The 12944-nt window shown below is 48.2% G+C and overlaps 1 protein-coding gene across 1 annotated transcript in view; it reads right to left on the bottom strand.

Annotated features, from left to right (window-relative positions):
* LOC135825863 (uncharacterized) overlaps positions 1–12944 on the bottom strand; it is a 60224-nt gene that overhangs the window by 33142 nt on the left and 14138 nt on the right. Inside the window, exons 4-5 of the mRNA XM_065338497.1 lie at positions 12324–12608; positions 1225–1413 (exon numbers count right to left, since the gene is read on the bottom strand). Coding sequence (XP_065194569.1) covers positions 1225–1413; positions 12324–12393 — 259 coding nt within the window. The 5' untranslated portion in view covers positions 12394–12608. The remainder of the gene's footprint in view (positions 1–1224; positions 1414–12323; positions 12609–12944) is intronic.

Genomic DNA, 12944 nt, shown 5'->3' with positions numbered 1-12944 from the left:
TGACAGATGCCTAAGAATTATTATTACAGCGTGCGACAGAGCTCTCGGCCATTGAAGAAAATGGTGAGTCACCTCCCTGCGCTCTTATCCGACTAGACCCTCCTGCACACAACCATTACCACTGAGAGGACACTTCCGTGGACGATGTTGATGACATCTTCCTTGATGAGCTATGCATTAGCGAAACAGCTGTCTGAAGGAGTTATCAATATCGTCTACGGAAGTGTCCTCGCAGTGGTGATAGTTGTGTGCAGAAGGGTCTAGTCGGCTATTAGCGCAGTGTACTGGTGGAGTTGACTGAACATTGCCTATAAATTGATTGGAATATCTCCAAATCCATGAAGCAGTGGTGGATGCGGACGACACAATCTTACTGGCAAGTATCTAGTGGTAATCCTATTGGACAAAGAAAGGACTTTGTACTGTGAACATTATCATTAGACGCATGTTGTTTTTGCTGCTCATACTTCACTCAGTGCCGCAATCTCTTCCAGGAAACCTACTGGCGACAGTGCTGCCTATGAATATACCCCATGTCAACAACCAGGCAGGCACAGTGGGTTGGTCAAAGACCATGATTGAGATACGAGAGGTACCTGGTTCAAGTCCTGCCTGGGAGCGGTTTTCCAGCCGTGCTGCTACCCACAGTCAACTGGGAACTTGTGGCAAGGCACAAGGGGTACATGGATGCAGCTAATGGGGTCGCTTTCGGCACTTGTGCCAGTGGTTGTGAGACTTACCCACTCACCCCCACCGTTAGGCGCTGCATCTGCCGCTAGGGTTTATCGGGTGTTAGCGGCCGTCGTGAGTTCCCTTCGGGAACGGATACGATAATTTACTTTTTTTTACTTTACAACTCCATGGAAACATGTTTTCAGGATGCCATCATCTATCACCATGTCATCCACAGCGAGAAATAAACCTCCCATCTTGCATGCAAGCGTGAAGTTGGGCCCATAGGTGACGTAGAAGTGTTGCCAAAGCTACTCATAAAAATTAAACTCTACCGGAAGGGTTATACTCTCGATGAAGCATCCTTCAAATGGTATTTTTTCGGGGAATTCTCTCGATGTTTCGGAACAGGTTCTGACCTTATAACATCAGGGTATTACAACGGCAAAGCATGTGAAACTGTTGACAAGGGTTTACCTCTTTCAGTGTGGCTTACACATATCATTTTCATTGTCTTCAACATACATGTATGTATATAATGTACTATCTCACCTTCACAGTAGCCCTCTGACCACTGGAGGTTTTCTTGACATGTAATGGTGCCATTATGGGTGGTCTCAGATGTGCTGTGTGACCAATAGTAACCGAACATGCACTCCACAGTTGCATTGCTTCCAAAGGTGATGTTCGTGTATTGTATCCAAGCAGCATTGGTAATATTTGGCTTTCCACACGATATTGCTGTGAAAGAAGATATGTTGGGAAAAGAACACAAAGGTGATTACATCGTTGAGAGGGAGTTGGAAATTTGGTAATAGTTCACAAATCGGGATCAGCACATCGCAAAACCACGCATGTAGAAGCAGCAGGAGAAGATCAAATTCACATTCGTTACTTGTAGTACTCCCTATTTTGATTTATCTAGATCCTCTATTTGGTGAATTCCTCATTTATCTTTTTTCCTCTTAATCTTTCTCCGATACATACGATACTAAGGACAGAAACACACTTCAGGCTCTTTGTCTACATCTTGAGAGATTAGAAGCGGTGGTGAGGCTTCCTGCAGCTTTATTCGTAGCAAAAGGCTTCAGAGCAGACCCCTCTTTCCCGCATTCACTCAGCAATGTCGAACTCCATTATCAATCAGTTAGACACGTAGTGCAATAAATATATTCACTGAACAATGGACATATCTGACAAGTGTTTACAACGGTAGAGTTCTATTTATTAATATTATTACAATAGCGAGATTTCCCAGATTGCCTAGAGTGTTCAACACCACAAGGATGGAGCATTACCACAAAAGGCAGAAGAGAACAGAGACAGCCGGCTAGGTCATTGTTGTAACGCTGCGTTTCATGCACATAGCAAAGCTAAGACAATCCTCAGACAACTGATAACCTGTACATCATCTGGGGCCAAATTTATACCCAGGCAGGTAGCTACAACGGGGTGCGCAAAGTGAGTGATGCGCGAAAAAGCACGAAAAATCAGGTGGCATAGCGCGCAAAGGTGGCAAAAGCGCGATATTACTGTGATATTTCAAGTGATACGTTAGTTAGGGAGACATGGTGCGGATGGTGTCGGTTATTACATGGGAGGAGAGAAAAGGAGGGAGAGAAGGAGGGGTGACAGTCAAGTAACACGTTAGTTACAGTGACGGCGGGCAGGGAGGCAGGCCCTGGCCTGGGCCTGGTGGCGGCAGGCAGGTGCCGTCGGCGGCAAGCAGGTGACTAAGTGACGACAGTGCCGTAGCGCGAGAGGTAGAACTTGTTCTGGTGTCGACATTTTGATACAAGTACTAATTCTGTTTTTTTTTGTTGAGGAGCGTGGCTGCGTCAGCGCGGATGATTTTGACCTTCTCCGCTAAGCACAGGCCGCATCTTTTTGAGATGTTGCTGTAGGTTTTTGCTCTGTCGACGATGGACCATCTGATGTCGTACTCTTCACCCAGGTCCTGCAGTGCCCACAGGTGCTTCGACAGCTGCGTGCTTTTGCGGTACTTTTCGTATCTCATAGTCGTGAGGTGGTTGCTATAGCGCGTCTTGAACGGTGTCTCGCAAAGGCCGAAGTACCGCCTCTCGTCACCTGAGCTCCGGGCCGTGACGTTCGCTTGATAGACCACCCTTTCCTGCAAACACCGGCTGTCCAGACGGCAAGAGGGTTTAGCTCGGCAGTTGCATTCCTCTGCTGGTTTTCGCACGTCGGCCGGGACCAGCACTTTCTGGTTGTGCCCCTTGATTATGCAGGCCATGTTGGGCATACACGAGTAGCTGACCTTGACCGTATTTTTGTTGAACATTTTACAAAGAGGTGACGATGCCGGGAAGTGCTTTCGAACCAGCGATACTGGCCGATACTGGATACTGGCCGATACTGGTAGACACGGAATTGCTGAATGGCGGGTTGTACTAAATTATGTTTCTCTTTCTTTCTCGGCTCTTCTTTGCCTGGCCGCCGTTGTTGAATGTTAGTGCGGCCTGGAATCCGCTGGCTGATAGTGCTTCCCTGTAGGCCGGTGCAGCATTGCTGAAGGCCTCTTGGTCACACGAAATGCTCGACACTCGCTTGTGGATCATTGCCGGCAATTTCTGTATGATTGTCGGCGGTTGGTTCGACTCGGTGTTGATGTATCTCGGTGCGTTGTTCGGTTTTCGGTACGGCTCGTAGCGGCCACTTGCGACGTTGAAGGTAACGTCAAGGAAGTTGACCGTTTTCTGTTTTGTGCTGATCGTGATTCTTAACCCGGAGTCTCTGAACAGCTTCGTGTCTGCCTCGTGTCCCGTCCTGTTCTTGAATACTGCAAGGCCATGGTCACGGTACAGGTCTGTGCTGGCGGGGCCGAACATATCTGCAAGACGCTTCAGCAGGAACGCCCCTACCAGTTGGCACACTTCCGCGCCATCATAGCTCCCCATGGTGACGTCGAATAAGCCTACTCTGTCCTTCTTGGCCCATACCTTGTCACCTGGGAATAATAAGGATTTTCTGGCATGCATGATCGTATCGACGTGACGCTGGGGAATGGCGCTGAACTGAGTTGCAAACTCGAGCGACGCTTTGAGGAGCTGCTCTGAGATCGATGTGAAATGAGGCGAAAGAATTTTGTTCTTTATCCTCGATGTTTTTGAACCAGTTTATCACCTCAGCCGAGTTCTTCCACAAATTAGTGTTGGTGTGGCACTGCACTGCTCGGACGATCTTGTCCAGAATACTCTTGCTAATGATTCCCGTCTCCGTCTTGGCAGGGTTAATTAATCGACACGGGAGGGCGCGGGTGAAGTTCTCCTTATGATCTTTAAGGGTCAGAAATGCACCAGCCTTGCCGACTACGTCCATTCTGTCACCGAGCCCCCGGTCAGCGGCTATTCCTCTTGCCTCCATGTTTATCTCGCCGTAAGCTCCTTCCGGCGCTGACGCATAGTGCTTCGTCACATTCTCGGTGGGCAGCTTTCGGCACTTGTCCTTTAGCATTTGGTATAAGTTCCTGGTCTTGCCTGCTGGTATAATCAAGTGCTCGGTGCTCTTCATATCCTGGATATCTTTCTGGAGAGTTTCTTGGAACTAGTTCGTGGTCCTCCGTAATGTTATGTCTTCCAATACCTTCAGCAGGTCGTCTTCGAACTGCTTTAGCTCCTCAACCTGTGGCGAGCAGTTTCTGCTCTTGAACCCAAACTTGTCCGATTGCTGTTCGGCGTTGCTTTGGCCCTGAAGGAAGAAATGCGCCTTCCAGCGCGTTCTTTTTATCACGCTCTCTGTCTTCTCGATCAGCCTCCGCATGTACTCGTAGTTGGTCGGAATTGGTATGTTCTTTAGCGAGTATCCCAAGTCAAACCGCGTCGGTTGGTCCATTCTCTTGCGGCGGCTAGGCAAAGAAGACCCTCTTGCCCTCTGGACGGCCGGTGTTTGCAGGAAAGGGTGGTCTATCAAGCGAACGTCACGGCCCGGAGCTCAGGTGACAAAAGGCGGTACTTCGGGCTTTGCGAGACACCGTTCAAGATGCGCTATAGCAATCACCTCACGACTATGAGATACGAAAACTACCGCAAAAGCATGCAGCTGTCGAAGCACCTGTGGACACTGCAGGACCTGGGTGAAAAGTACGACATCAGATGGTCCATCGTCGACAGAGCAAAAACCTACAGCAACATCTCAAAAAGATGCGGCCTGTGCTTAGCAGAGAAGGTCAAAATCATCCACGCTGACGCAGCCACGCTCCTCAACAAAAAATCAGAATTAGTATCAAAATGTCGACACCAGAATAAGTTCTACCTCTCGCGCTACGGCACTGTCGTCACTTAATCACCTGCTTGCCGCCGCCGGCACCTGCCTGCCGCCTCCGGCTCCTGCCTGCCGCCACCAGGCCAGGGCCTGCCTGCCTGCCCGCCGTCACTGTAACTAACGTGTTACTTGACTGTCACCCCTCCTTCTCTCCCTCCTTTTCTCACCTCCCATGTAATAACCGACACCATCCGTACCACGTATCACTTGAAATTTTATTTTATGTTCTTATTTTACGAGAAACCACGAAACTCGAGAACAGAATACTGCATGATAGAGGTGGTTGCAGACGCAACTGTGGTGGTGAAACTGGAGCATCTCCGCCGACCTGAGGTCTCGGCTCAGCGACACTTCAGTGCACCAACAACTGGGGAGGATTAGGCACAGGGAGGGGAGGGGGGGGGGTACATTTATATAGAGGAAGGAAAAACGGAAAGATGATACATGTGATAGAGGAAGAAAAATAAAAAATAAAAAATACGAAGTAGTGGTTGCGACTTCGGCGATGATTTGTAAGAAATCGATGGACTTCTCGTGTGCTCTGGACGGCAGTCGTGAGTCAGTCAAGTGTCAAGTAAAGTCGGCGGAATAGCGCGAGCTCCGGTGTGGGGAGCAAACCCTTTCTTAATAAAAAATAATACTAATAAAAAATTAAAAAATTAAAAGGGGGGAGCCAGGGTGCAAGCAGAGAGGATGTTCAGGGAGTGTTCAGAGGGCATCTGTGGCTGAGCGCCAGTCTCGGCTTCGAAGAGACTTGTAGGCGCCTTCCTTGAATGCCTGCATTCCCTTCTGCGTGGGAAGGTTGCGTAGCAGGGCAGATGGAAGACGATTCCAGTCTTGGATCGTGGCATGGGGGAATGATCGGAGAGCACTATTACGGGCTCCGGCGGGCAGTGTCGGTGCTAGTTGGTGCTGGTGCTGGTTCTCTTGCTGGTGGCGAGTGGAGCGCCGGTGCTGGTTATCAACTGCCCTCGGTGGTGTCATGATGGTCAGGATTGGGGGACCGTCGATCCAATGCAGCTTGTACAGGAATGTGAGTGCTGCGACTTGACGCCGAACAGTGAGGCTTGGGAGGTATGACCCTGGGCCGATGAGGTTTAGGGCTCGGTGCTGTACCCGGTCCAGCTGGTTCAGGATAGACTGGGACGCACCCAACCATGAAAGTGGGCAGTACTCAAGTACTGGGCGGACGAAGCCGCGATACACGGCATACTTGGCCTTGCTGTCGAGAATGGGCAGGGCCTTCCTCATGAAGCTAAGACGTTGGTGACCACAGACTGCAACCTGTCGAATGTGGGAGCGAAAGGAGAGGCTCCGATCAAAAAGCACTCCGAGCAACTTCAGCTCCTCCACTTCCTCTATGGCCAATCCATTGAAAGTGGCTGGAGGAATCGGCCAGGGTTGACGGTGATGCGAAATTGTCAAGACTTGCGACTTTGTCGGCTCGAATGCGATCTTCCAGCTCTGGCCCCATTCAGCTAAGGCATCCACAGCAGTCTGGAGCTGCGCTAGGCCAACTGGGAGAGCGGTCAGGGACGGGATGCACTGATAAAGCATGGTGTCATCTGCATATATGGCGAGTTGGGTTGTGGCTGGGAGGTGGTCCTCCATGTCATTGACATATAGGAGGAACAGAGTGGGGCCCAGTATGCTCCCTTGCGGCACACCTGAGCTGATTCGGAATTTAGGTGAGGTTTGTCCACTCACAACGGCCTGGATTCGTCTATCCGCCAGGTAGCTGTGGAGGCACTTGAGGAGGTTCCCGGATACTCCGTAAGCGTTTGCCTTGTGAAGGACACCTGCGTGGGAGACTTTATCGAAGGTCCCCGCAATGTCGACGGCAACAATGCGTACAGCACCGCCAGCAGCTCCTATCTTGCTCCATTGGTGGTGTAGTCCTGTTAGGAGATCAGCAGGTCCTAACCCTCGACGAAAACCGAACTGGTGGTTTGAGAGTATATTATTTCGTTCGAGAAAGTTGATGAGAGCACGGTTAACAACTGCTTCCATTGTCTTGGAGATGAGCGACAGGAGGGAAATGGGCCGATAGTTCGATGGGGCTGACTTTGACCGTTTCTTATGGACTGCGACGACATTTACCACTTTCCAAGACTGTGGTTGTGTCCCCGACGTCATGCACCGGCGGAAGAGCAAGCATAGTGGCACTGCAAGGTGCTCAGCGTTGGCTTTGAGGACTCTGCTCGGAACTGCATCAGGGCCTGCCGCTTTCGAAGGATCAAGGGCCCTCAGCAATTTACGGACCTCAGCAGGGCGGAAGCGAATACTTAGGAAATGTCACACTGATGTCGCGCTTTTGCCACCTGCCTTTTCGCGCTATGTCACCTGCTTTTTCGCGCTTCACTCACTTTGCGCCCCCCGTTGTAGCTACCTGCCTGGGTATAAATTTGGACCCAGATAATGTAGAGGTTATCAGTAGTCTGAGGATTGCCTTAGCTTTGCTATGTGCATGAAACGCAGCGTTACAACAATGACCTAGCCGGCTGTATCTATTCTCTTCTGCCTTTGTATTACTATTATTCTGAACAAAAATTGAGCATATTTATGAGAAGTGGGCTACATTTCTGCTTAGGGACACAAGCTGTAGGATAGTTAACTGAAAGAAATGTTCTGGGTTTAAAGACATGTTTATTGTTATCACAGATTTTGCGTTGGGCTAGTAGGATGAAAGATTATGTTTGCATTCATAACAAAAATACTGGCGCCTGATTGACTGATTGGATGTCACCGGATCGTCAACGAATCTTCACTGGAATCGACGCCCATCTTCTCGAACGACCACTGGACTTTTACCACCTGACACAGCACATACACATACTGCAGTACTTTGCACATACACTTGTCATAGATCGCCTTTAGCATTTCCACACTTGAAAGTGTTCTTGTACGTGATGTGATAGTCTTATCTTCTTTCTTCTGTTTTGGTCACCTTACAGGTGATGATTGTAAACTTTAGTGGTAGTGTTAGTTTTCTTGTCTTCTTGCCAAATTGTGTCTGTGTGTATGTGTGAGTTTTCTCTTCTTTCGTGCTGTTTACGTCACCTTACAACTGGTGATTGTTTAGTTTGCTGGCCTTGCCAATTTTGTCGATGTGTTAGTTCTAGAACATTCATCTGCCTGCATTAATCGTTTTTATATTTCGTGTTTTTGCCTCCCCTTCCTCAATGCCCTGATGATACCCAATGGGTGAAATATTGGCAAAGTTATTTACACTGTATTTATCTATATGGTGCAGCTGAGAGCCTGTTGCCAGAATGGCGGTATTTTCAAGAACAAAAATACTATCTAAAAAATACTCATGTTCCCATCTAATGTCCCCTGTTTTGTGTGACCATTCTCCACTAGTTTTGCACTTCACTTCCAAGATCGTGACATTGCTTTCTTGCCCAGTGATGTGATATCCTGGGTTGCATTCGAAGTTTGTGGCACCACTGCGAAATGCATATCTGTAGGACTGCTTGCGTGGAAACAGCGATGTGTTTCCATTGAAGTGCGATGTAGATGGTACAGGGCATTCTACAGCTGTATCATAGCACCAAGAGTCAAACAATGGATGAGCAAGTAAATACATTGCAACGGAAGGTGAACTACTTCATGAAGTTATGTTATATATATATATATCTTATTGAATGTGGCTGATCTAAACGTTCGAGTTCGAGCTTCCTGGCGGCTGACCGACACTTGTCTGACTCGACACTGGTCTCTGGGAAACAAACAAATGCACAACCGTCCATATGCCAACCCTGCAAGAAGACACTACTCCTCGCTCAGTTCACAGTGTGTCAGTGACTTCACGCCTCACCAGGAGTGCCTGAGAAGACGAATGAATACTTTCCTCCAGGACTCTTTCATTGGGCAGTGCTCTCCCAGCGACAACATCACTGGGGATGTCAACGTTCAGTGACACACCGGTTCTATCTCGACAAACACCTTCAAAGTACCAGTTCACAACACCGTCACTTCCGACAATCGTGTTGCACACTCGCAACATCGACCACAATCACTAAAATGTTCCAACTTTGGGGGTAATGTATATCCTTCAAACATGCGAGCTCTAGCTTCTTGCCTGTCAACTGATGGACTCACGACTGGCGCGTCAAAATGCTGGTCCATCCACTCTGGAACCCTGCAAGACTCTATGGAAGTGTGGCCTATAGCACATCCCTCTAAGCTTTTGCTCTAGGGAAACTCCAACGAGTTCAGAACCATGCCATCCGCGCTGTGTTCAGCCTACCACCCACATATTCGGTAAGCCACCAAAGGGAGAGCATATCCCTCCGCAAAATCGAGGAGACACAACACCACCGACTCCTCGATCTCATCTGGCGCGGCCTGAACGGCCAATGTAATGCAGCGGTTTCAAAGCAGCTGACGCCCGCAACCACGGCCATAACTCGACATCAAGCCAACGCCGGGCTCATTCTCCCACTGGCCAGGACGAATACAGGCACTCGCCGACCGTTCTTCCGTGGACCTGCGCTGTGGAACACTCTGCCAGCCAGTGTACGTTCCTGCAAAGCCGTGGCCGATTTCGCAGCAGCCGTGTACCCGTACACTCTCAGGCCATAAACGTTTTTAAAGAAGAGAAACAGTGACATGCACACACACACACACACACACACGCACACACACACGGCCAGTATGTATAGGCATAATAACGAACGGTCTTTTTCTGTTAGCTGTGTTTGTCCAATTATTATTATTATTACTTGCATGTACGCGTTGGAGTCAACCATGCAAGCATGATCCACAACTTCGCTTATGCTGAACATGATAAACAGGACTATGACAGGGGAAAAAATGAGCTAGAACGATGATAATAATAATTATGATACTTATATTATTATATACAATGTAGCTCATGGGTATTGAAGATATGTCATTTATGAATATGTCCATAATATGAATATTGCAGCCTGAGTGATAATGATAGTGCTATTTCCTGAGTTTGACTGTTTCAGGATCTGTGGGAATATCACAATGCACAGACCCTCATGCATAGATCTCGCCATGCTGGTCTGTCATGGGCAATGGCTCCCAGGCTCTGCAGAGCGTCTACTATTGAACAATCCAGCATTGGCTTGGCGCAGATCTCCCACCATAAAAACTACAGCCGCGAACCACGTAGTGGAAAGCTACAAAAGATGGCCAACCCATTTTCACATGTACAGACAATTTGCAAAAACGTTCCGAACATTCAGGGAGAAGACATTACTTGCATGACACATTGGCAGAACGAACAAGGCAGACTCGAACATTCCAAGATTCTGCAGCCGTTGCGTTTCAGGTGTTGGGTGGCAGCTCCGTTACTGAGGCCGTATAAGTCGTCGAGCTCGGCTAGCCGCCGCCAACTAGTCAGCGCAACCTCGGCCACGCGCTCGCATTAGCTCCATGCCCGCGTTGACGGAGCTCCGGGTGACCAACAAGCCGAACAGCTGCAAGTCGCGACTCCACAATGACACTGGCCGTCCGCGTGCTCTAACACTCCGCTCCACTCGTACTCCCTCTTTAGCCGTTTCGCTGCTCGTCAAGCCCTGCAGGTAACTTGATTTCTTGAAGGGTACAGACGTCTATGCCGTAGAAAGAGAGGTACCGACACAAGCCAGTTCCTCTTGACGGCCGACATGAGGCCCCGCACATTGAAAATTCCGACAGCAAATTTTTCTTTTCCTCCGTAAAGCGTTCGTTCATCAGCTCGTACCATTGATTCCCGTCGCATCGTCCCGTCACTAATGTCCAATGAAAACTGCTCCCCAGTTGCGCGAGGAGACTACATTTCCTCCGGTGAGCGAGGAAGAAGAGCGGAGTTACCCAACTCAACCAAACTAAAAAACTGTCCAAAAAAACTGTCAAAAAAAAAAAAAACTGTCCAATACATGAGATAAAACGTCTTTCTTGTTTTTTTTTATGTAGCCTCTTCCAGCATGGTAAACGACAGTACCATGGCCTTTTCAGAATTTCATTGTACATATTTGTAGTACCTCCCGGGATCAGTATTTCCACTTGAAATAATATCCACCCCAATGCCTCATTCTTAGCATTCTTTTATTCGCTTCCATGTAATTGGGCTGATTGCCCGTTTGGTATTGCGAATTCAAATAAAAAACAACAACAACAAACTCCAAACATCGTGTATTACACATCCTTGGTCCCAATGGTCTGCTTAAAACCTCGAGACCATGGGCCTTTTGGAAGTTCCTATCTACCTACATTTATATTTGAAATGTTTGGAGTACTTTGGGCCCACCACTGAGACAACACGAGAAGGACACCCGCCTATCGCTGTACGTCTGGGCCAAGAAGGATGAAGGGAAGGCATGAAGCATTCAATGAGCGGTACACCGCAGAGCAATGGCCTACAGCAACAACAACAAAAGGTGCAATCAGTGCAATTGGCAATCGCGCAAGCACACAAGCACCTCTCTCTCAAGAGAGGAGTAAGCTTGTGTCAAAGTGTCGCCACGAGAATATGTAGCACCTTCGGAACTTCAAACCACCCACAGCCATCACCTAATTAAGTAAGAGACCACCAGGTCCAGTGGTTGTCACTTTCCACCACTGCTGTCATTCGCACTTTTCGATTTGCCCCTTGCTGCAGTCATTTACGCTTTGCACTGCCGCCATTCACAACTTTTGGATTTTCACCGTGATGCAGCCATTTACACTTTTCTTTGTGGGTATATATGTAACCGTTAGGACTCTGCCACAGTCAGGGCTCTCATAGCAGTCAGTGCCCCTAATACCAGTCATACAGTCATAAATCCTCTAATACCAGTCACGAGTCACAAACAAGTCACACACACTGGGAAAGCCAAAAACAAATGATCAACTTTGATGTATGACATGGGCAGGTTGCCATTTGAAAGTATGGACAACGAACGCGTTCAAAAGTATGCTTTTCAGAATACATGCATGTATGGCGTGCAAGTAGTACTGCTTTATGTGTCCAATTATTAAAAATTAATTAGACACATAAATCAGTATTACTTGCAGTACTACTTCAGACTCTGTGCACGCATGATCGCAAAGAGGGCAAGTCGCGGCATTCTGTGAGTGGTTTGTGGGCACCACAACTGGTTTCTCAAAAGACGCAAACTGTGTGTGGTGTGTGAGTGGTTTTGACTGTATGACTGACTTTGGGGGCGGTGACTGCTACGCGGCACGTGACTGCTGCCTGAGTCCTACATATAAACCAACACTGATCCAGATTTACTCATTACCGTCGGCTGATGATCGCTTAGTGCGTGAAACTCAGAGTTAAAACACTTTCTCTGTCCTCTTATTGTTAGTATGGTAATTATAAATGTTTTGCAATTTTAGATTATTAGGCCAGAGGAAAAATCCGAGCTTACCTGAACAAGATGGGATTGGTTTCGACCATTGTCCGTCAACTCTGCACTGCACAGTCTCTTGTGTCTTCATCTGGCTTGTTGAGTTTGTTACATAATAGCCAGCTGAACATGTAAAGGTCACACTGTCTGCAAATGGAACACGGGCAAAATAGTTGCTGATCCAACGTCTTTCAGAGGATGACCATTTTTGTGAGGTACGAAGCAACCAACGAGTGTAAGAACTGCGGACTGTTCCGTGCTTGATACTTTTGCGCCCGTCTGTGAAAGGTGCTAGGCAAACCACTCCTGGAATATACAAAATGGAAACATTCGAAGAATAAAAATAGCCGTAAATAACACCATTGAAAAGTAAGTAAATGATCGTGTCCGATCCCGAAGGGAACTCACGACACCAGCTAACACCTGGTAAACCCTAGTGGCAGGTGCAGCGCCTGTCGGAGGGTTGTGAGGGGATGCGTCTCACAACCACTGGCACAAATGCCGAGAAACCTCTTTAGCCACATCCATGTACCCCTTGTGCCCGACCAAACCCTTTCCCAAAGATGCTGTTATGAACCCTTTGAGATTCTCTAAATTGTCAGGATCGAACGACCACACGGCGCGAGGACAACTCTTTTCTCT

This window comes from Sycon ciliatum, chromosome 10, assembly GCF_964019385.1.
Source record: "Sycon ciliatum chromosome 10, ocSycCili1.1, whole genome shotgun sequence".
NCBI lineage: Eukaryota > Metazoa > Porifera > Calcarea > Leucosolenida > Sycettidae > Sycon > Sycon ciliatum.
The sequence above is the reverse complement of the archived record's forward strand: the minus strand, read 5'-3'. Positions and strand labels throughout refer to the sequence as shown.